General features: G+C 44.2%; 1 protein-coding gene across 4 annotated transcripts; it reads left to right on the forward strand.

The window, feature by feature from the left end:
• The first annotated feature begins 17,307 nt into the window (after nt 1-17,307).
• Nucleotides 17,308-21,842, forward strand: LOC148018543 (laccase-4-like). Of its 4 annotated transcripts, none has more exons than XM_087661641.1 (7): nt 17,308-17,589; nt 17,708-17,859; nt 18,402-18,649; nt 18,730-18,858; nt 19,047-19,702; nt 20,485-20,634; nt 21,543-21,842. In XM_087661641.1, exons 1-7 carry the CDS (start codon nt 17,470-17,472, stop codon nt 21,699-21,701), a joined length of 1,614 nt encoding a protein of 537 aa, XP_087517767.1. In that variant the 5' UTR covers nt 17,308-17,469; the 3' UTR covers nt 21,702-21,842. The 4 variants fall into 4 exon arrangements, with proteins under 4 accessions (XP_087517767.1, XP_087517766.1, XP_087517765.1 ...); XM_087661640.1 differs by lacking the exon at nt 21,543-21,842 and adding an exon at nt 20,779-21,374; XM_087661639.1 differs by lacking the exon at nt 21,543-21,842 and having other exon boundaries at nt 20,485-21,377.
• The last annotated feature ends 659 nt before the right edge of the window (nt 21,843-22,501 follow it).

Genomic DNA, 22,501 nt, shown 5'->3' on the forward strand with positions numbered 1-22,501 from the left:
CTACCATTAGAATTCTTTGTTCCTAGCCTGAGAATAGCACTTCAAGAACGATGGGAAGGGAAGGAGGCATGGACGCAACGCTTGGTTGAACTCGAACACCTCTCAGAGACTCACCTTCTAGCCACCCATGCGCTTATATGTGAGAAGGCCCGACGCAAGAGTTGGTTTGACAAGCATGTCAAGCAGCGCGACTTTGAATAGGGCGACTTAGTGCTTCTCTACTCAGTTAAGCAGCATAAGCAGAAAATGAAATTTAGAGGCATTGGACCTTTCAAGGTTCGTGCGATCAGCCGCACAGGCAATGTCGAGCTCGAGACCTTAGACAATGAGGGCATAGGCTTCTTCAATGGCAGTCGTGTTAAGAAGTACTACCCTTCCACCCATCCTTTACACAAGTCCCCAATGTTAGAACCGCCTGTCAAGATACGAGTGGCCACAATCATTAAGATTGATGATGAGGATGAGGAAGCCGTAGAGCCCGCATACCTCCATATCACGATCACTGCAAAACAAACATGCGCTTTCAATGCTTTGATCGACGAGGCAGCATACTTCAATGTCTTAGCCCACAATCATTGGACTCAACTTGGCAGACCACCAATTTAATCCACTAATGCGAAATTAAGCCAATATAGGGCCCATTCCTACGCACTTCTCGGCACAATGATTTTTTACGTGTTGCCAAATGCTAAAAACGCAGACATGGAGTCGCTACTGGGGCACACTTTCAAAAAACAAACTCACTGCAATGTTGATTATGAGTCACAACGCATCCACCTCGCAATAGGCAACGTTCACATTGTCACAGCTTTCAGCAAGGGCTGCGCGACCTCATCACTGTCCACAACGCCACCAGTAGAAATATCCGTAACCAAGTCCAAGGAGGGGGTAGTGCGCGGCCGCCACCTCCCAGATTTCATGAATCACAGCCCACAACAGCAAAACCTAAGGCCCAATAGCCTAGATTTCAATGGCAGTCAAAGCAGCCACAACCGATGCTGCCTAGGAGTCGACGCTCCTACCTATCCTTATAAAACCAAAAATTCTAAACCTAAAAGGCCAAGACACAGTCACAGAAAGCGACGCATGATCAAGAAAAGATGGGTCCCTAAAGCCCTCTTGCATGCATAAGGCTACTATGTGGGCAACACCTGGCTGTGGATCCCTAAGGTCTACACAGCCAAAGGCACTACTCATGCACCGCTCTCAAGCTTGATCAACCCAAGCCCCATAAACCCTCCAAACCATAAGCCCCACTACTCTCCAAAACCACAGCCATCTGACTCATCCACACCTAAACTCAAGAGAGTCACAAAATCCTATCAGCCCAAACAACATACTTCGTTACAAGAGTCATCACCCGACCAAGTCAATTCGACTCCCTAAATCCAACTTGAATGCAGCAGTCCGTCTGTCGTGGCTGCCCCTAATCCACTCATAATCCAAGCAACCCAACCGCAGGCTCAAGAATACTTCCAACTGCAACTCTTCGTTGCCACAGGCTCTAGTCCTAGCAAACCTCGACTACCCGTCGGCCTTACGCCCTCTTATGAATGCAAATCCTTTTTAGCGCTAGCCGCTGACCTCGCTGAGGACACCGGGGATGATGTGATGGAATGCATTAAACAACTAGACACCACCTTCATGTCGCTAGCACTAAGCTACGACCTCTTGGACTTAGGATTATTGGAGGAACCTTTTGCAACTGAAGTTAAAACGATGCCATGCTCCTGGAAGACCTTTGAATTTGCATTCCCAAAAGCTTCTCGCTCCGCTGCTGAATTGCTCAACAGCGAGATCTCCAAGGAGCAAGCCATCAAACAACACCTCATCACATCATACGATCAGCGAACCACTTTTGCTATCATTGATCAAGAAATCACAGCGTTATCAAAGCTCACTGATACTGACTCCCCGTTCTTGAGGCATTGGTACACTCTTAGGCTGCAATGGAAAGTTGAAGGGTGCCGTATAATGACCAACGCTGAGCAGCGCCGCACTAGCAAAACAACGGAATACAACCCCACATATATCGCGCCAACCTCATATAGAGTGTTAACCACTCTTCAAGGCTGACCCATGGAAGAACAAATCAAAGGACACCCCTACCTGAACCGCTTGTTGACTGAGGAAGAGTTACATATTGCTAGCCGTGTCAACTCTGGTGACTTCTTAACATATGTTCTCACATACATCACGCAAGTGGGGATTCAACCCTCTGATCTGGACCACGAAGCTCACTTAGAATACAACCCCCAGTTCTATGATTGGCTCCTTCACAAGTAACTCCTACACCACCATGCCGAACGCCCTTGCCCTTCTAACCCTAAATCCTAGGAAGGATTCTTCTCAAGCTGGAAGGGGAAGGGGTAAGGTGAATAAGGTGAATCAAATCAGGCCAATTAAATCAAAATTAGTGAAACACATAAACATATATTATGAAAAACGGATGGGGTAGGAAAAAGGGTATGAAAACTTTGAAGTAAAGGACAAAAAGTCAAAGTCTGAAAATGAAAATCTACATTGGTTCTTAATGAATTCATGCAAAAAGCATAGAATTTTTCTTTTTCAGCAATCAGCAAATTACTATGTGGAAAGATAAAATTACGGTTTATGACAAGAACGAAAAATATCGCAACAAGACCATGCCCACCAGCTTCCATTCACGGAAGAGGAGAGAGCGCAGTACATCATCACCTTGGAGAGCCACGCCTACAACCAACTAAAATTCCGAACTATTCACAACTTAGAAGGATTGGTGGCCAAAGAAGAGGTGGCTAGGAGAGTCATTGAAAACTGCAACTTCACCAAGTACCTGGAAAGATTCGCACAAGAACCCGACCACACAAGGTGCATGAAATTTCTCAGGTCTTATGACCCCGACAACGAATGCGGCACCGTCACAATAGGAAGGGGACAAAATGCCAAGCAATTGTTGGTTCGCTTATCCCCTGCCTTGGTAGAAAAGGCGTTGGGACTAGAACCGAAAATAGAAAAGAAGCAAAAGAGAGATGTGTATGCCATGCTGGGGATGAGAAAGGAGGACGAGCTAACAAACGACAGCATCAACATTCAAGATATCCCTGATGCAAAAATCGGACTGCAGGCAAAACTGATACACACGCTCTTTTCTAGCCAGTGCTACAATGCATTGATGCACTAGATCAATGTGCCAGTATTGGAGAATGTCGTGGCTCATACCCTGCATGAAGTCGATTGGAATGGCTATGTGCGCAAAACCATCGACCACGCGGCTAAAGCATTGGCTTTGGGAAGCATGCCAGCAGGTGGAGGGTCGCTAGCTTCCAAGGCCACAGAGAGGAAGAAGGCCTCGTCTAAGGCCTCATTTATCGGCTACGGAAGCATTTTGGCTACGCTCATCTAGGAGGCAATAAAGGAGACAAAGAATGCAGAAGAAGAAGAAGGAGAAACACCGGATAGGTCGCCCCCTCACCAGGACAAAGAAGGGTCCATCAATAGAACTGAGACCGAGGAAGAAGGGGAAGAACAGAAAAGCAAGAAGATAACCAAGAAACCCAAGAAGAAAACAGCCCAAAGGAAGAAAGAGGATTACGAAGACCGCAAGAAGGAGAAATAGGACTTGGAAAGGGCCAAAAAAGAATCCCTTAAGGAGGCCAAGGAGAGGGAGAAGAAGAAGAAACAGGAAGAAGAAAAGGAAAAGGAGGAATTACAGAAGGCAAAGAAGGCATCAAAACAGGAGGTTGAGGAGAGGAAAAATAAGGAAAAGGGAGAAAAAGACAAAAAGGAGGAAGAACGCCAAAAAATAGAAGTGGAAAGGCAAAGAAAAGCCGCAGAGGAAGACGAGGAACTAAGAAGGAAGGAGGAAGAAGACCTGGTTGAGACTACACGCCGGTCTATCGAACAATAAAGTAGGGCAAATGAATTGGGGAATCTGAGCCCGCAAAGAGAAGAAGAGCCTGGTTCTAGCACACAGGCACCAAAAATCGTGTCGCCCACTGTCATTGAGGGCAAGGACAAAGCCCCAATTCACCCGATTCCGCCCCTCATGGTGCCTCGCACCGAACCAACCACCATCACCCCCAGCATCCCGACTAGTGCCAATGTTTCAAATTTCGTGGCATGGATGCAATACTTCATCAACAAAGAAATGGGCTAGGGACAAAGCACCGAAACTACGGCCACAAGGCAAAAGAGGCCAGGCACTGATGTAGAATCAAGGCAAGACCCTAAACGGCAGAAGGTGGAAGACTCGACATCACCAACCCAGACAACGATGACGCCATCAGCTTACTACAACGAGTACGTCGCTGAGCTACTCTCCCAATTGGAGAAAGCTAAGGAGGAATGAAATATAGATGTGGCTGAGTTAGCGGCTAAAAAGGAGTCAGTAGAGCTGCCTTCCAACTCGACAAAACTAGAATGATAGTCATGCAGCAAAGGGAGATCTCGGATCTCAAGCAAGAAGTGAAGGCTAAGGACGATAGGAAAGAGCACTGGAGGCAGCTACTAGACAATGAAACATAGGAACTTGTGAAAATGCAGAGAGAACACAAGCTCTTGATCATGCAGTATGAGGAGCTAATTGCAAAAACAGCCAAAGTCAAAGCGCTTATGGCTGAGCTCAATGCCAGGGGCGAGGAAAGAAAATAGAACATGGAGCAGTAGTAGAACAAGATCAAGTCCCTGACTGATCAGCTGAACTCCCAAAAAGAAGAACAGGAGACACTGGTCAAAGAACGGGAATACCAAGAACAAAGGCTCACGACCCTGGCTCTAAGGCAAGGAGAGAGCCTAGAAGAGATGAACAAGAAAGCAGAGGAGTGGGCCACGCAGAATAAAAGAAAGGTGAAGACACTGGCACGGCACCTTGCTCTGGTGGAAAAAGAGAAGATCATCGTAGAGAACAAGACAGAAGCCGCCCGGGTAGCCTTTGGTACCCAACAGAAGGCCTTCCTCAACACAATCATGGACACCACCCGCCCAGAGGAGGGAGAATCATTGGAGGTGGCACAAAAGAAGCTTAACATTGCACGCAAAGCCCTGCATGCAGGACTGCAAATGCCACCCCAACCTGGGGAGGTTAGACTGAGCCTGGAAAAGTAAAGGAAATACCTACTGCTGGCCGGCCTAACCCCCCAGGAAGTAGATGCCATAGGATTTGAAGAGAGAGCACCACAGGCAGACCGGCAGGGGGAGGAAGCAGAACTCGAATTTGACATGGGCAGATTCAGAAAGGATGTGATCGCACAACCCTCCTCGCCGCAGTCTCAAGAACAACAATAGGAGGACCCATCTGCAGAGAGACAAGCCGCACTTAAAGAGAGATGCAGGAAGCTAGTCGAAGAAGCCAGGAAGCAGTTAAGGGCTAAGCCATCCGTGTAGCCGTCCGCACCCCTCCCACCTTGCCCTGATGACATCCCAGTTGGATTCCATGCAGAGCTAGCAGTTTGGGAAGGACAAGAAAAAGAAAAGGATCCATTCACATTTAGCTTTCTCCTTCCCAACAATCTACGGAGGGTCTTGCCGCTTAAGGTAATGGAGCAGGTGATCGCGATTGGTGGCCGACTAGGGCAAAAGTGGCTACAAGAGAGAGAGAAGACCCCCATCTCTTGTGAAACTGAAGAGGCCGACTACTGGCAAAACAATGTTTTTGAAGTTTCACATATAGTACATGGCTATAAAAGCCAACCCCTGTGGAGGAGGCGAGTATGCGACATTAGTATGCTCGCCTGGATGGCATTTTGTAACACACTGCCCTTCGAGAGGAACAACCCCACATACATGGCATACCCTCGAAGGATAGGTGTGGATTTTGATGCCACCCTCCACGGGCGTTACGACTTTCCCATTATCTATAACTCCAATATAATATCCTTCGAACATGCCCTCCTCTTTAACCTAGAAAGCCTAGATGACTCTATGATGCGCTTCCTCGCAGATTTCTCTTCATGTCCCGACCCAGATTTTGTAACTACATATAACTACCTTAGATTACTTAAGCTATTACTTAAGCAGGACCCAACTCCACAAGAGCGCAGTCTGCCTCCCCTCTTCTTCGACCCTAACGCCATTCATAACTGTGCCATGGCTTGTCTCATGATGAGGGCTAGTCTCCTCCCTCCTTTTGCCTAGCCCTCCTAGAAGACATGAATGACAGCCAGTTTACTAGGTGCAATCACCCTTTCCTCTCCACCACCTCTCTCCACATCCACATGAATCTGAAAGGATACATACAAAGCTACCAATTTTTTAGTAAATCCATCCGACCCCCTTTCCCTCCTCATTCAGATGAAGAGAATTTGGCCCTGGCTGTCATTCTACTACTGTAACTTCAAAAAAAAAAGAGAGAAAAGTAAAGTAAAGTAAAGTAAAAGTGAAGAAAAGAACAACATGAAAGGAAAAGCATGAAAGACACTCTCCACTAACTGGAAAACATAGCCCACTTGCAAAAGCACTTACCACTACATAAAGCACGATCACTGCACCCAAAGGTTCTCAAGTTAGGCATGCCCAGTGGCTTTGGTCGGCCGGCTCCACTCCTAACCCGCTAGCCCTTTTGCTCCCCCACTCCACGCTTAGGGCACATCAAGGGCAGGACATACCTAGGGAGGTAACACTCGCCTATGGCTAGACCTGTCACCCTAAGCCACTTGCACCGCACCTCCCTTGGCACAAATGGGGTCCTCAAGTGTGGGACATCACCCAGGCTTGCCTGCGATTAGATCCACCTCCCCATTTCACTAGCACGAGCACAATGCACTAACAGAATGAGGTAGGCACTTCCCTTAGAAACAGCATCGCACCTTCTCCTTTCAGGCATCACAAAAAGCAACAAACCACCAACTTTGGAGGCCCCCGTCAACCACACAATACCCATTTGGCTTCTCTAACAAAAATCATTTCACAACTTCCACAAGCACCTGAGTCTCCAAGTGGCCCTCACCTTTACACCACTTGGCCAATTGTCTGTCAACCTATAACAACACAGAAGTGCCATGGGACTGGCACCCGTCTAGGAGGGGGGTAATGTTAACCCCAAGTCAAGATGGCGGAAAAAGAAAGGAAAAAGCAAAAAAAAACATAGAAAAAGAGCAAAGACACGCAGGCGACCTCCAAAGCTAAGCTAGGAAAAAAAGCGTAATTTTAAATGAAAGGCGCCTCAAAGAACTTAGAAAACTCTTGTAAAAGAGCGCCAGGCTTCCTCCTGTGCCAATTGTAAAATATTAGACGCGTGTAGGCTAGAGGCATAAGGCTAGAAGAGGGAAATGAAAAAAGGACCTTGCCACAATGGCCGGTCGTGTAAAAAAGGGATGAGTACCCATGGGATTTTAGGGTTTGTATATATAAAGTTTAAAAAGTGAATGAGAGCTCATTCTTTGGTGTGTGGCTAACAAGAACTCTCTTCTTCTTCTCTTCTCCTCTCCTCATCTTCTTGTTTGTGTGTGCTCGAGAGAGGGAGTGTGAGAGTGTGAGGGAGTGAGTGTGTGAGAGTGAGGGATCAAGAGGGTGAAGCTCTTCACCATCTCCTCTTCTCTTCTTCTCTTCTCTTCTCTCTTCTCTCGCGTGCGGCTATGGAGGATGGAGCTTGGGGATGGAGGAGGCTTGAGAATGCTTGAGCTCGCATCTAGGATCATGGAGCTATCGGGGTGTGCGAGAGAGGAGGCAACTCGTATCGGCATCAAGGTAAGCTCACTACACTCATAGGATCGACGGCGCGTCGGCTAGGTGAGAGATAGCCATTAGAGCTCGCTTGAAACGCTTGAAGCAATAAGTGGTCTGTGGGTCTTGGCGGTTGAGCGAAAGCTTCCACTCCACCTCTCTTGAACGTTGTTTATTTTCATAGTATTAGAGCCATCCCACAATTGCGCGGAGCTTAATTAAAGATTGAGGTAAAGGCATTGGAGCACGAAAGAAAACAAGCAAGCAACAGGTAAGAAGTTCTTTCACCTTGCTTCGTTTGCCTTAGGTTATAGCTACAAGGAGGTTCCAGTTTAGTCAAGAAAAGTTCGCCAAGATCAAATGTATGTGTCACAACTGAGTGTAGTCCAACAAGTGCCGTCCAAAGCACTTGGCCTATGTGCTCATGTGTGAAGAAGATCATTGTTTGACTGTTTAAAAAACTCAAATCAAGGAGCTAATAATCAAAGCCATGTGGGCCGACTCAAAGGCCACATGGCCATTGTTGTTATGATGGATCATGGGGCTAATTTTAACAAGTCAAGGTGCCTATTTTTGTGGTGATGACCAAGTTGGCCACTTATGGCTAGGGCCAAGACATTAGCCACTTCTCCTATCAAATGGGCCAAGAGGTTGGTATGAGGCGGTCGAGGGTGTGACCAAGCAAGTGGAATGGCCATCCAGGGCTTACTTATGGCAAATTCACGTGGCCAAGGGCTTGATATGCCCAATTGTTTTGGTGAAATGGCTGTTCATTCATGCAAAGCACATAAGTGTGTGGGACCAAGGTGACCAAGGTGGTGTGCCATAGCCAAAGGCCAAGATTGATTGCATGGTAGTCGAGGACCAAGCCCTACCCGCTACTTAAACATGCAAGGACAAGGCTTATTGGTGAGCGAGCCCTACAAGCGGATGCCTAAGGTTGTGTGCATGGTCCTATTTAGATGTCACAAGCTAAGTGTTATTGGTGGAGACAGAGGGTAGTAGTAAGTTCATCCGAGGCCAAGAAGTAGCTAAGCAAACACAGTTGTTCAAGGTGGAATGCCTAGTGGTGGAGGCAAAGGGCCAAGTGCAACCAAGTCATCTACAAAGCACCCCTTTCAAGACAAAATAGTGGAATAGAGGAAGAAAGGCAGCCAAAAATAGTCACCTGAGTGAGTCCCCCCCACCCACATTCATTGGAAAATAATTACTCCCCTTCCTCATCATTAGGTTCATCTCCCTCTGCATCAAAGCCTCCCCCCACCCAAACCATCAAGAGGTCATCTCCCCCTCCTACTAAATTCTCCTTCTCCCCATCATCATCATCACCATCTCCTTCTTCTTCTTCTTTCTTAGCACCTCTCTGAGCAAAGAACAAATCTTATTCTCCCCTAATAACATATAAGTAATTCAACCCACACACAAACACACACATAAAAAATATAAAATCGCCCCCTCTCATTTTTCCAAAATGGAGGCAAATAGGAGCTAACAAGCTCTAAGAGCTCTAAGTGAGTGAGTGAGTAAGCGATCGAGTAAGAATGAGAGAATATATTAAACAAATAGAGAATGAGAGAAAGAGAGAGAGAAGATATGAAGTGGAAGATAAATAACAGAAGGAAATAGAGAGAATAGAGAGGGAAAGAGAGAAACAAAGATGAGAAGGGAGAGTGAGAAAGAGAGCGAAACAAAGCTCATGCCACCGATGATGCATACATAAAATCAAGCTCACATACAGAAAGGAAAAACCCCTTTCTCTTTTATTTTCTCTAAATCTTCATTTCCTTTTATGAGAATGCCACCACATGAGCATACAAATGTCTAGGTTTCCTCGACCACCATTGTGAGCCCATCATTTGACTAGCAACGATGCAAGCATGCAAGAAAATGCTCTGTCCAAGCATCGCCTCCACAAACAAGCTCTTGACTTTTTTGGGCCTTTAATACAAGCACATGTGTATCCTTCTTCACTTTCACTAGCTTTGTCTTCATAGCATATCCATTGTCTTCCCTTCCACAAACTCCTCTTTCTCTTCCTCATAGTTTCAGTTATGGCTACCTCATCCTCTCTACATCCACAATATGAATTTAGCACCACCAAATATAGAGCCAAGTGCGCTTCCACCCTCCTTGACTTCTTGTTAATTTTCATCACCATATCCACCCTACGCTGACTAGCATTGTCATTGCCCTAATCATCTTTCTCCTTGAACAATGACTTACCTATTTATGTAACTCCTAGGAAAGCTTTAAAACATGGTGCGTTTTCATTTTTTGCCTTGCATGGCTTTGCTTTTGCGTTTCTACCCAAGATGGTATACTCTTGGTTGTCACCGCATCCATAAATTACTTTTTCTTTCCTTATTGATATCAGTACTAACTCCATCAACTCCAATATTTGCATTGTCATCTTTATTAGCATTGTGCCAAGTATGCTACATCCAACCACTTTTTACCAGCTCAAAAATTGCATGCCTTTGGCATTGATTCAACACAAGTTATCGCTGCATATGCACTCATACTACCACCCTTAGCAATTTGCCATGTCATCCAAGCTTGTAAGCCTTATCAAATGGGCATAGAGACTACTCATAAACCCAAGGAGTATTTTGATCATCATCTCAAAGACTTGTACTCTTAAGAGCGTCAAATGGCTGAACATCATAAATACCATTAAGAGAAACATGGACTCGAAAAGAGCCTCATAAGGAATGGATTGAGAAAGGGCTAATTTTTTGTAATCTCGAGTTGGCCTCAATGCAATTATGAAGAAGACAAATCATAGATTGTTTCTATCAAAAGGGAAAGGCAAAGCACAAAATTCTATTATTAACGATTTCTATGAGGTGGCTTAACAAGATTGGCCCTTAACCTAGTGATAGGCAAAGAGCCTAATATGAGCTTGAGGTCTAGAGAGTTCAAAACCCACATGCATGAGCTAGGGGGGATAGTAATTAGAACTAGAACTTTCACCTCAAAGTTTGGCGCATGTCAACACTTTTTTCAAGAGGCGTTGCTCCATATGCGAAATCAACATGGTGCATCTCCAATTGCAGTGAAACTTAGTGAGTAGGAAAAATAGTGTTCCCTAGAAATAAACATTGTTTGTTCTATTTGTTATGTTTCACTACTTAATTTATACTCTTTTTTCTCTTAATACATCTCTAGAAGTGATATTTCTTCTAAATAATGTATCTCTCCAAATTGAAATTTTGATCGCTCCTCCTCAAGCTCAACTATTTTCTTCATTGCTTCATTCATAGCATAATCATTACTACCTCTAACTAGTTCTCTAATGTCCCATTTAATTTCACGATCATTATATTATTTTAACCCTTTATTAGTGCTAGCATACTCCAATCTATTCACATTAGAGAAAATTTGAGGTCAAAAAATGGCATTGATAAGAGAGTTTGACCAAAATATTCCCTCGAAAAATGGGGGCACAATAAAATTTTCGCAAATGAACTCCAAATTTATCAGAGATTTCCCTCACAAGAACTTTGTTGTTGTCCTAACATATTTCTCAAGAGAGTGGCCGTTGCCTCAATCCATTGTGTCAAGTAGTTTATCAAAACAATAATATATTTAGCCTATGAGTAATAGCCTACAAGACTTATAGGTCCAACAAAATCAATCTCCCATTTCTCAAAAGGTTGTTGGGATATGATTGGCATCAATTCCAACTTATCATTTTATAAAGGCACTTTGTGATAACCATTCAGCTATGTGTCCAATTGTATAAGATTTGTTTACTAAATAGAGGTTGATTATCAACAAAGAAGGTGAATAACATCATTAGCAACTAGTAGCAAATTCTTTTCACAAGGAATACCATTGCCAAACCCGCTCTCTTAGTACTAGATTAGTTCATTTCTATGTCTATGATTTTTCGACTAGCAAAGCTCATGGGAGAGTTCAAATTTTGTTCTCCAGGATAGCATAGTAATGCTCACACAAAAAACTTTGAGGTATCAATTTGCACATGAAAGGTTATGTTCTAGTTTGGGGCTCACAGAATTGGAGCTATTGATAGAATCTATTCTAGTACTCATAAGCACAACAAAATCTCTCTGAATTGAAATTCTAATCTCTCCTTCAAAAGCTCAACTATTTTCTTCTGGCCAAATTGACTTGCTTTACCTTAGCAAGTATCTCTATTGGCTCATTGATATGTCCTTGACACTTCCCTCATAACAACACTACGATTCAATCTCCTTTTGTGAATTTTATGAAACATTTGGAGAGATCTTGGGGTTTTTTTAACTTCTTAGCTTCCTTCTTTTTCCTCCTTCACCTTTTTGCACCAGAAGTGGATTAGAAGTTATCCTTTGGTGCATAGAGTTCTGGTGGCAAAGGGATTTTGGGATCACTAGTGGACCTAATTCCTCATATAGAGTTGTAGCTGCATCTCATTTTTCATTTAGAGTTGTAGTTGCATCCTTCACTAGACAAGGGCGTTTCATAAGGCAGTCGTAGCAAATTTGATTCCAAATCCATATAATGGAACCGGTTCCACTTGGTTTATTCCTACTCATTCGTAGCCTAACAGCTTGAGGTATTCAAGCCAAGTCTAGCTAGAGTCCATCTTGATAATTTCATCAATGAGCAATGTAGGTGATTTTCTAAGTTTGGAGTCAATGATGATTTGCTCTATTGTATGCCCATATGTGTCATAGTCAATTGTTTCAAATTCATTTCCTAAGGTTTCTCCCTTGGGTTCACAATTAGTGTAAGCACTTTTTGTGTTTGCTTCATCAAGAGATTCATTGGTAGATGGTACATTATGATTGAGAATGCCACTCTCACCTAGCCATTGCATTCATGGGTATTGGGATAGCTTCATTGTCAAGTGCTTCTAGGTTGAAGAGTCTGAGTGGCACTGAAAGGTAGGATTGTTGAAATACTAGAGGGAATGTGTATGATGATGTGGATATATTATTTGTGCATTTCCTATATGGAATGGTATGTTTCATGTGGGTAGTTTTATTTTCTCAAGGCTTGGTTAAGTGAGAAAGGGTTATCACTTACTACAACAAGTTGGAGACACCATGCCTAACCCTGAGTTCTTAGGTGAATGACCTAGAAGTGATAGGATCTAGGTGTTGGTGATGTTCCTAAAGGTATAAGGGTTTGTGGAGTGCCTAGTGGAAGGCAAGTGCACATGAACTAAGCATGAAGGATGTGACCTCAATAACAATATGTATATGGCTAATTACAACTAGTGACAAGTTAAGAGCATGTCTATAAAAGTTTAATATTGAAGAGTGCTAATGTCAATGGGTGCCCTAACTGCTTATGATTCTTTTGGCATATACATGCATTAATTTGCGTATGAGTACCTATGAGTGGCCTCTACAAGAGCATTGCAAATAGTGAGTATGCCTCACAAATGTGAGTGCCTGTTTCTAAGGATGAAGAGGATATATAGCTTGCAAAGTATGTGGCAGAAGAATGTGTTGGGATTGACCTTAAGTATGTCGATTTGCATATGGGAGGAAGATACCACATGTAAGGAGGATACAAGTCACTGGTTGTCATGAAGATGACCCAATCAATGATAATGCCATGTTGGGGGCTATTACAGCACCCTGTCCAAGAGTATTTGTGAGCCATGCTAGTCCAGTTTAGCCAAGAAAAGTTGGTCAAGATCAAATGTATGGGTCACAACCGAGTGTCGTCCAACAAGTGTTGTCCAAAGCACTTGGCTGATGTGCTCTTGTGTGAAGAAGATCATTGTTTGATTGTTTAAAAAAAGTAAATCGAGGAGCTGATAATCAAAGCCATGTGGGCCGACTCAAAGGCCACATGGCCATTGTTGTTATGATGGATAGTGGAGCTAATTTTAACAAGTCAAGGTGCCTATTTTTGTGGTGATGATCAAGTTGGCCACTTATGGCTGGGGCTAAGACATTAGCCACTTGTCCTATCGAACAGGCCAAGAGGGTGCTATGAGGCAGTCAAGGGTGTGATCAAGCAAGTGGAATGGCCATCCAAGGCTTACTTATGCCAGAGCCACACTACCAAGGGCTTGATATGCCCAATTGTTTTGGTGAAATGGTTGTTCATTGATGCAAGGCACATAAGTGTGTGGGGCCAAGGTGATCAAGGGTGGTGTGCCATAGCCAAAGACCAAGATTGATTGCATGGTAATCAAGGGCCAAGCCCTATCTGCCACTTAAACATGCAAGGACAAGGCTTATTGGTGAGCGAGCCCTACAAGCGGATGCCTAAGGTTGTGTGCATGGTCCTATTCAGATGTCACAAGCTAAGTGCTATTGGTGGAGACAGAGGGTAGTAGTAAGTTCATTCGAGGCCAAGTAGCAACTGAGCAAACACAGTTGTTCAAGGTGGAATGCCTAGTGGTGGAGGCCAAGGGCCAAGTGCAGCCAAGTCATCTACAAAGCAAAAGATTCAAGACAAAAATGATGGAATAGAGGAACAAAGGTAGCCAAAAATACTCACCAGAGTGATTCCCCCCCTTAGCCACATTCATTGGAAAATAATTACTCCCCTTCCGCATCACCAAGTTCATCTCCCTCCACATCAAAGCCTCCCCCCACCCAAACCATCAAGAGGTCATCTCCCCCTCCTAGTAAATTCTCCTTCTCCCCATCATCATCATCACCACCTTCTTCTTCTTCTTTCTTAGCGCCTCTCTAAGCAAAGAACAAATCTTATTCTCCCCTAATAACATATAAGTAATTCACCCCACACACAAACACACACATAAAAAATATAAAATCGCCCCCTCCCATTTTCCCAAGATGGAGGCAAAGAGGAGCTAACAAGCTCCAAGAGCTCTAAGTGAGTGAGTGAGTAAGCGAGGGAGTGAGAATGAAAGAATATATTAAACAAATAGAGAATGAGAGAAAGAGAGAGAAGATACGAAGTGGAAGATAAATAAGAGAAGGAAATAGAGAGAATAGAGAGGGAAAGAGAGAAAGAAAGAAGAGAAGGGAGAGTGAGAAAGAGAGCAGAACAAAGCTCATGCCACCGATGATGCATACATAAAATCAAGCTCACATGCACAAAGGAAAAACCCCTTTCTCTTTTATTTTCTCTAAATCTTCATTTCCTTTTACGAGAATGTCACCACAGAAGCATACAAATGTCTAGGTTTCCTCGACCACCATTGTGAGCCCATCATTTGACTAGCAACGATGCAAGCATGCAAGAAAATGCTCCATCCAAGCACCACCTCCACAAACAAGCTCTTGACTTTTTTGGGCCTTTAATACAAACACATGTGTAGCCTTCTTCACTTTCACTAGCTTCGTCTTTATAGCATATCCATTGTCTTCCCTTCCACAAACTCCCCTTTCTCTTCCTCATAGTTTCAGTTATGGCTACCTCATCCTCTCTACGTCAACAATATGAATTTAGCGCCAACAGATATAGAGCCAAGTGCGCTTCCACCCTCCTTCACTTCTTGTCAATTTTCATCACCATATCCACCCTACGCTAACTAGCATTGTCATTGCCCTAATCATCTTTCTCCTTGAACAATGACTTACCTATTTATATAACTCCTAGGCAAGCTTTAAAACATGGTGCGTTTTCATTTTTTGCCTTGCACGGCTTTGCTTTTGCGTTTCTACCCAAGATGGTATAGTCTTGGTTGTCACCCCATCCATAAATTACTTTTTCTTTCCTTATCGATATCAGTACTAACTCCATCAACTCCAAAATTTGCAGTGTCACATTTATTAGCATTGTGCCAAGTATGGTACATCCAACCACTTTTTACTAGCTCGAAAATTGCATGCCTTTGGCATTGATTCAACACAAGTTATCGCAACATATGCACTTATACTACCACCCTTAGCAATTTGCCATGTCATCCAAGCTTGTAAGCCTTATCAAATGGGCATAGAGACTACTCATAAACCCTAGGAGTATTTTGATCATCATCTCAAAGACTTGTACTCTTGAGAGTGTCAAATGACCAATTATCATAAATACCATTAAGGGAAACATGGACTCGAAAAGAGCCTCGTAAGGAATGGATTGGGAAAGGGCTAATTTTTTGTAATCTCGAGTTGGCCTCAATGCAATTATGAAGAAGACAAATCATGGATTGTTTCTATCAAAAGGGAGCAGCAAATCACAAAATTCTATTATTAACGATTTCTATGAGGTGGCTTAACAAGATTGGCCCTTAACCTAGTGATAGGCAAAGAGCCTAATATGAGCTTGAGGTCTAGAGAGTTTAAAACCCACATGCATGAACTGGGGGGGGATTGTAATTAGAACTAGAATTTTCACCTCAAAGTTTAGCACATGTCAACACTTTTTTCAAGAGGCGTTGCTCCACATGCAAAATCAACAGGCCCCTTTACACATGGTAAGATCTTCTCCTTTTGTGCATGTGAGCGTCAACTATTGGGTTATTAAAAAAAACCATTTTTCTATCAATTTCAAAAATCCCTCCAAAACCTGTCAACCCAGGATCCAAGTTTTGAAATGCAAAAAACCACTTCATTTTCTATGAAAACCACATTTGTGGGCCAATGGTGGAAAAGGGAGTGGATAAAATGTGCAACCACCTCCTTTCCCATTATTCCATGTTCTAATACACTAGTTTAAGAAATTCATTGACTCCTAAGCTAAAGGGCCCTTTCTGAATCTATAATTTCCCTGACGATGTGTTCTTCGAAATCCCTAGAATCCATCCATGCTCAAAGAATACTCAATTGAGCACATCTCATGATCTATACATCCATGAATTACTGGTCGAAACCAAACATACAACCTCAATCGATAGGTGTTCATGCTATACAATCCTAGTCGTTGATGATACATCTCTCTTCGAGTTGGATTTATCCATCCTGAAACCCTTAAAAAGCCGGACCAGATGTCTTCACAACATCGTGGTGCCATGTAAGACCTTAACGAGCTCTAATGGGGAAAGCCATGCTCTAATAAAAATTCATCGCCCTATGGTCCATAAGCTGATTACTCCAACAACATTGTCTGCACAATACTTAGCGAATTGGTCACCACACGTGACAACCATATTAGGATAGCAAACCTCCTATTGCTTATTGTGGGTCTACATAACCACTCACAAGGACACCATTTCACCTCGCCGAGTTTATTAAACTTGCCTTCCGGTCCGGAAGCACTCGCCATGCTATAGAAGTTCGCCATTCACAACTCCGGAATAGGTAGCACTCTGGCAATCAAAAGAGGAAACCCGCAGGAGTGAGGGGGGGAGAAAGGAAAAGAGGGAGGTAAAAAAGAGAAGAAACAAACACAAAACAAGAAAAGGTTGGGCCAACCACCACTCACTCAAGTTACAACTTAAATGTAATTTCAAAGACGCATCGTCTCACACCGTAGCTGCTGGCCGCCAACCATTAGGCAGGAGCGCCCTTGGGGCCATGCTAACTAGTTGGAGTGGATACGAAGAAATAAACGTTGGTGTTTAGATCATTGATTCGCCTTGGATTGGGTGCTTCAATTGTAATCAAAGTGATCAGCCAATCAGTGGCGTGTGATTATTATTGAATCACGCGAGCTGGCAAGCCAATTCTACCTTCCTATTTTGAAAAGGAATTGAATTTATGTGAGCTGCTTGGACGTCAGTGCCTTGCTTGCAGGAGCTACAATTTGACTTGAAGGCAGCTGGGAGGCTAGAAAGGAAAGGCTTATAAAGAGACCAGTAGAAGCCTAATAGAGCATAGAGGGAGAAGAGAGAGAGAGAGCTTGAGCGTATGAAGAGAAGAGTAGAAGCCTGTGGAGTATAGATCAGAGGCTGTTAGTATCGGATAGTCAGAGTCGATTCCCCACTCCGAGAGAGAGAGAGAGAGCGAGCTGCGAACCATGGCATCCTACTGGCACCCCTGCCTTGCCCACCTCATCATCCTCCCTTTGATCCTCCTCTTTGTCTCTGATCAATCTTGCCAGCTTGCTTCTGCCAAGACTAGATACTTCCATTTCACTGTACGTTGCATTTTGATTTTGACAACAGCTCTCCTACTGATCTCTCCGTTGTAATGTAACTGTCTCCTCCTTAATCGACAGGTAGAGTTGAGGTAATCCATTGTTTATTGCTGAACAGATCCAGTTTGCGAGCGTCACACGTCTCTGCCACACCAAGTCCCTGGTCTCGGTGAACGGCCAATTCCCGGGCCCAGCTAGCTACGTGAGAGAGGGTGACAAGGTGGTTGTCAATGTTACCAACCTGGTCACCTACAATGCCACTATTCACTGGTAATTCGACCGCAACTGATCCCCAGGCCCCATTAGCCCCCGGGGAGGTCTGTCGCGAGACTGGGTTGCTAACCGGATGACCAGCTCTGAAGCCTTAACATAAAAATCCTCTCGTGCGCACATGCACATGCACGTTGTGTTCTTATAATATGCAGACCGTGCATAATATCCCTGATATGGGTTGCCCACCTCTGAACTGCACACGCAAACACTACATACAATGTAGGCTAGTTTACATGAGCTGCGAATCAAATCCAACCCTACGTAGTACGCAGTAAAGCCACTGGCTCACTTTCACCCAATGTGTACAAACTCCTTTTTTTGTTTTTTCTTGTGTGGCTCCCCCAATTCCACAATCTCTGCAGTGCCCACTTGCAAGCTTATTACTGATGTCCGTCTGCATTTGGATTTTAACTCTGGTAGCAATGTGCATTTGGTGAAAGATCAGCTTTGGAGTCGGCTTTTGAGACCGTAATAATCATGAACCTGATCTCTTTTCTCTGCATTCGACTGTGACAGTGTGTGATTGTGTGTTTTACTAGGCATGGAGTCAGGCAGGTACTGTCTTCATGGGCTGACGAGCCGGCCTATATCACACAATGCCCAATCCAACCAGGCCACTCTTATGTCCACCGCTTCCAAGTCGTCGGACAGCGGGGCACCCTCTTTTGGCATGCCCATTTCAGCTGGCTTAGAGCTACTGTCCATGGTGCCTTCATCATCCTTCCCAAGCACAACGCACCTTTTCCTTTCCCCAAACCACACAAGGAGATGGAACCCCTCATCCTAGGTAACATGTATCCACCATTAACGCTACAGCACTTATAACAGTTCTTTTTTATGCATTCACCTTGAGTCAATGTTCTTCAGGTGAGTGGTGGAATGCAAATGTGGAGGACATTATTGCCCAAGCCTTAGCAACGGGAGGCACTTACAATATCTCCGATGCCGTCACCATCAATGGGCAGCCTGGAAGCTTATACACCTGCTCAGCCCAAGGTAAGAGGCATATGTATGACTGCTGCGGCCAGCAGAGGTTGAGGATGGATTACGATCTATTTGAGCTAGTAAACTTCAGCAGTCGTGGTTTTAGTAAGCATTATGGTAATGAGCAGGATCCCATTGAGAACTTGATCAAGCTGTTCCCTCAATCGCATAACTCTTCGGGGGCTATGCATGGATTGCAGGCACTGCGGTGTACAATGTGACCCGGGGGGAGACATACCTTCTACGAATAATCAATGCGGCCGTGAACTTCCAGTTCTACTTTGCCATAGCCAACCACACCATGACAGTGGTGGAGGTGGACGCAGAGTACACAGAGCCCTTGCCAACGGACATGATCATAATAGCCCCGGGGCAGACGACGAACGTGCTGATAAAGGCCAACGGCTCCGTATCCAACTACTACATGGCGGCTTCTGTGTACTCTCCCCCAAACATCAGTATGGTGCCATTTCCTCAGACCCCCACAACTGCCATACTCCATTACAAAGGGGCAGAGCCTGCCTCGTTCCTGCTGCAATCGGACACATCAAACAAGAGCACGCCCCCTTCGTCGGCCTTGCCTAACTTCCCTCTGGCCAACGACTCCACCTTCCAGGTGAACTTCACCCAGAGCCTGAGAGGGCTGAACTTCTCTCGAGGGTACTACTACTATGATGTGCCCAAGGCGGTGGACATCGACCTGCTCCACACTGTGGGATATGCCCTTCAGCCCTGCAACAATGCCACCAGTACAGGAAGCGCCGCCGACTCGTGCCAAGGACCCAATGGCACCATCTTCAGATCATCCATGAGCAACATCACCTTTGTCAACCCTCCAAGACTGTCCCTAATTCAGGTGATCGGGGTGTTGCAAGTGACAACTGCGAGTAAATATTTAAATCATGCCTGGACACTAGAAGAGCAGGAGTAGGATTGACACTAGAGTTTGCAGGGCAACATGAATGCTGTTGATTAATGCGGAACCCCATAGTCACAGAGACAGAGAGAGAGAAAGAGAGAGAGAGAGAGAACTGCGAGCGCAGGTTAGCGTCATCTATCTATTTAGGAGAGACTTGCCACAAAGACTACCTCTGATGATGATGATGATGGCGACGATGGAGCACCTCCATTGCAGCGGCCCACAGTACCAACAAGCAACTGATCGCAACAAGGTCCTCGGTCTCTGCAGGGCCTCACACGCACGCACACACACACACACACACTCTCTCTCTCTCTCAGCCTAGAACTTAGAAAAGTCTGGCCATATCTAAAGTCTAGCCTAATCACTTGTGTGCCGTGGCAAATGGCAATGTGGCTAATGAGCCTTCCGAAAGTTTGAAAAGGCGCGTGTCCTCCGGTGGATCCCCATGAAACACGGGCGCTTCTCCTCCTAAATTCTTATTTTAAAAACGAGGATCGGCCAAGAATTTAGCTTATCCCCACAACAAAGTACATATATACATGTTATATTTGTGTGTGTGTGTGTGCACACGTGCAGGTGCGTGCATGGGGGTGGGGTTGTGTATGTAAATATGTATGTATGTTGCGTGCTGCTTGGTAGATGTATCTCTCATTCCGTCAGTCGATTGAATGCAATGGCAGGCCTACTATGACCACATAAATTGAATGCAATGGCAGGCCTACTATGACCACATAAACAGAGTGTACACCTGGGATTTCCCAGATGTCCCAATGTTCCAATACAATTACACTGGTGTCAATCCGGCAGACAAGGCAGCATTGCCAAGGACAAGGGTGAGGGTGATCCCATTCAACAGCTCCATTCAGGTGTGTTACTTTGTTGGAGACAATACCCGATGGAGGGGGGTGGTGTTTATTAACCGTATAATGATAACGACTAGCTTTTTTAAAAAAAACCATGACTTTATCCGTGAATATGAGCCACTTAAAATGGTTCTCCTCGGAATTCAGGTCGTTTACCAGAACACCGCCACGCTCTTTTTTGAGTCACATCCCATCCACCTTCACGGCCAAAGCTTCTATGTGGTGGGCACTGGCATTGGCACCTTTAACCCCGCGACCGATCCAGCCAACTTCAACCTTGTCAACCCCCACTCTCGCAACACCGTAGCTATCTACCCCGGTGGCTGGGCAGCTATCCGATGGCAGGCAATGAACCCATGTAAACATAGAATGTGCTCTCGCAAACCTTCATTATCCCTATGTTGCCTTGTTCCACTCAATAAAATGCCTAAATTTCTACTCAATTCCTACCGTTTTTAATGTACCTTTTTGGTTAGGTTTGCTTGGTAAATAGTCAAACTATTTGGGTTAGCCTTACCAAGGAAGAGTTATCCGCAAACAGCTTGCAAACTCTAATCTTCTCCCTAGGTTAAGGTTGCCCCTCAAAGCTATCCTTGGGGGCAGTTTAGGGAGTGCCCCGGTTAGATTCTCGTTCAAAATCTATAACTTAACCAAAATCTACAATGGGATGTGCAATAAGTTAAGTACAACATTATTCAAATCATATTACTAAACCTTTAAATCTAACACCAAGATCTACTTCCATGTCATATGAAGGCTTATTCCTTATACCGAACATCTGGTTACATAGGATCACTAGGCTCGCTTTCAACTTGTATTGCTAAAACACCACCTTCATTGCATTTGCTTGTAACGTACTTGGTGATGCAGGACATCATCTTCACTAACGTGTTGTTTTGCGGTTTGATCAGGAGTATGGTTTGTGCATTGTCATTTTGACATACATCAATCATGGGGCATGGACATGGTCTTCATCACCCTTAATGGTGTGGGACCTTCCCAAACTTTACCACCACCGCCCAGTGATTTACCACAGTGTTAGTGGATATGCAAGATTTAGATTTTGTTGAGGCCACATTTCCTCATATTGGAGATTTTGTATTGAGGCAATTACATTCAGTAATTATTTCGTATGATTTTTGACAAACAGTTAATGTGAGGAGCAAAGACATTTTTGCATTGTCTTACATGCATATAATGTGTTTGTCTTGCTTGTGAATGTTCTACACCCATTCAAAATCTCTATAATGTAAGCAAGCTTTCACTAAACCTAACATATTCAACCAATAGGAAGCTATACATGCCTTGTTTGATGTCTAATGTGTGTGTGTGTGTGTGTGTGTGTGTGTGTGTGTGAGAGAGAGAGAGATAGAGAGAGAGAGAGTGTGTGTGTGTGTGTGCATCAAAAGATCATGCATTCAATTAGCAACAAGACAAAGTAAAACACAAACAAAATTGATGAGGACAAATAGAAAGCAACTCAATAACACATGAAGATCATAGAGAGATCACACAAGGCTTGCCCCAAAGTGAGGCACTAAGAATATTGGTGACTAGTCTCCAACTAAGTTTTAGTGAAAAATGAGTATAATGCAAAATTAATGGCAATGGGTGCCTAATAGGGTTTATTTTATATAGGTTATAAATGGTGGGTGGGGGACTTTAAGAGGGTCACAAGGATAGTCACATTGATGAGACCCACGATGACTAAGTACAAGCACCTCAATACAGAAACCCCAATATCACTTTATAAAATAGCATGCATAATTCTAACTCTCCCTCTTCATATTTGAGAAATTCTATGAGTAAGAAGAGATAATAATGATACAAAGAAGTTAAGAAACTAGGGGAAGTATGGATGCCACATTCG

The sequence above is a fragment of the Lygodium microphyllum genome, chromosome 21 (genome assembly GCF_053477565.2).
Source record: "Lygodium microphyllum isolate KBCC chromosome 21, Lygodium_microphyllum_v1.1.10, whole genome shotgun sequence".
NCBI lineage: Eukaryota > Viridiplantae > Streptophyta > Polypodiopsida > Schizaeales > Lygodiaceae > Lygodium > Lygodium microphyllum.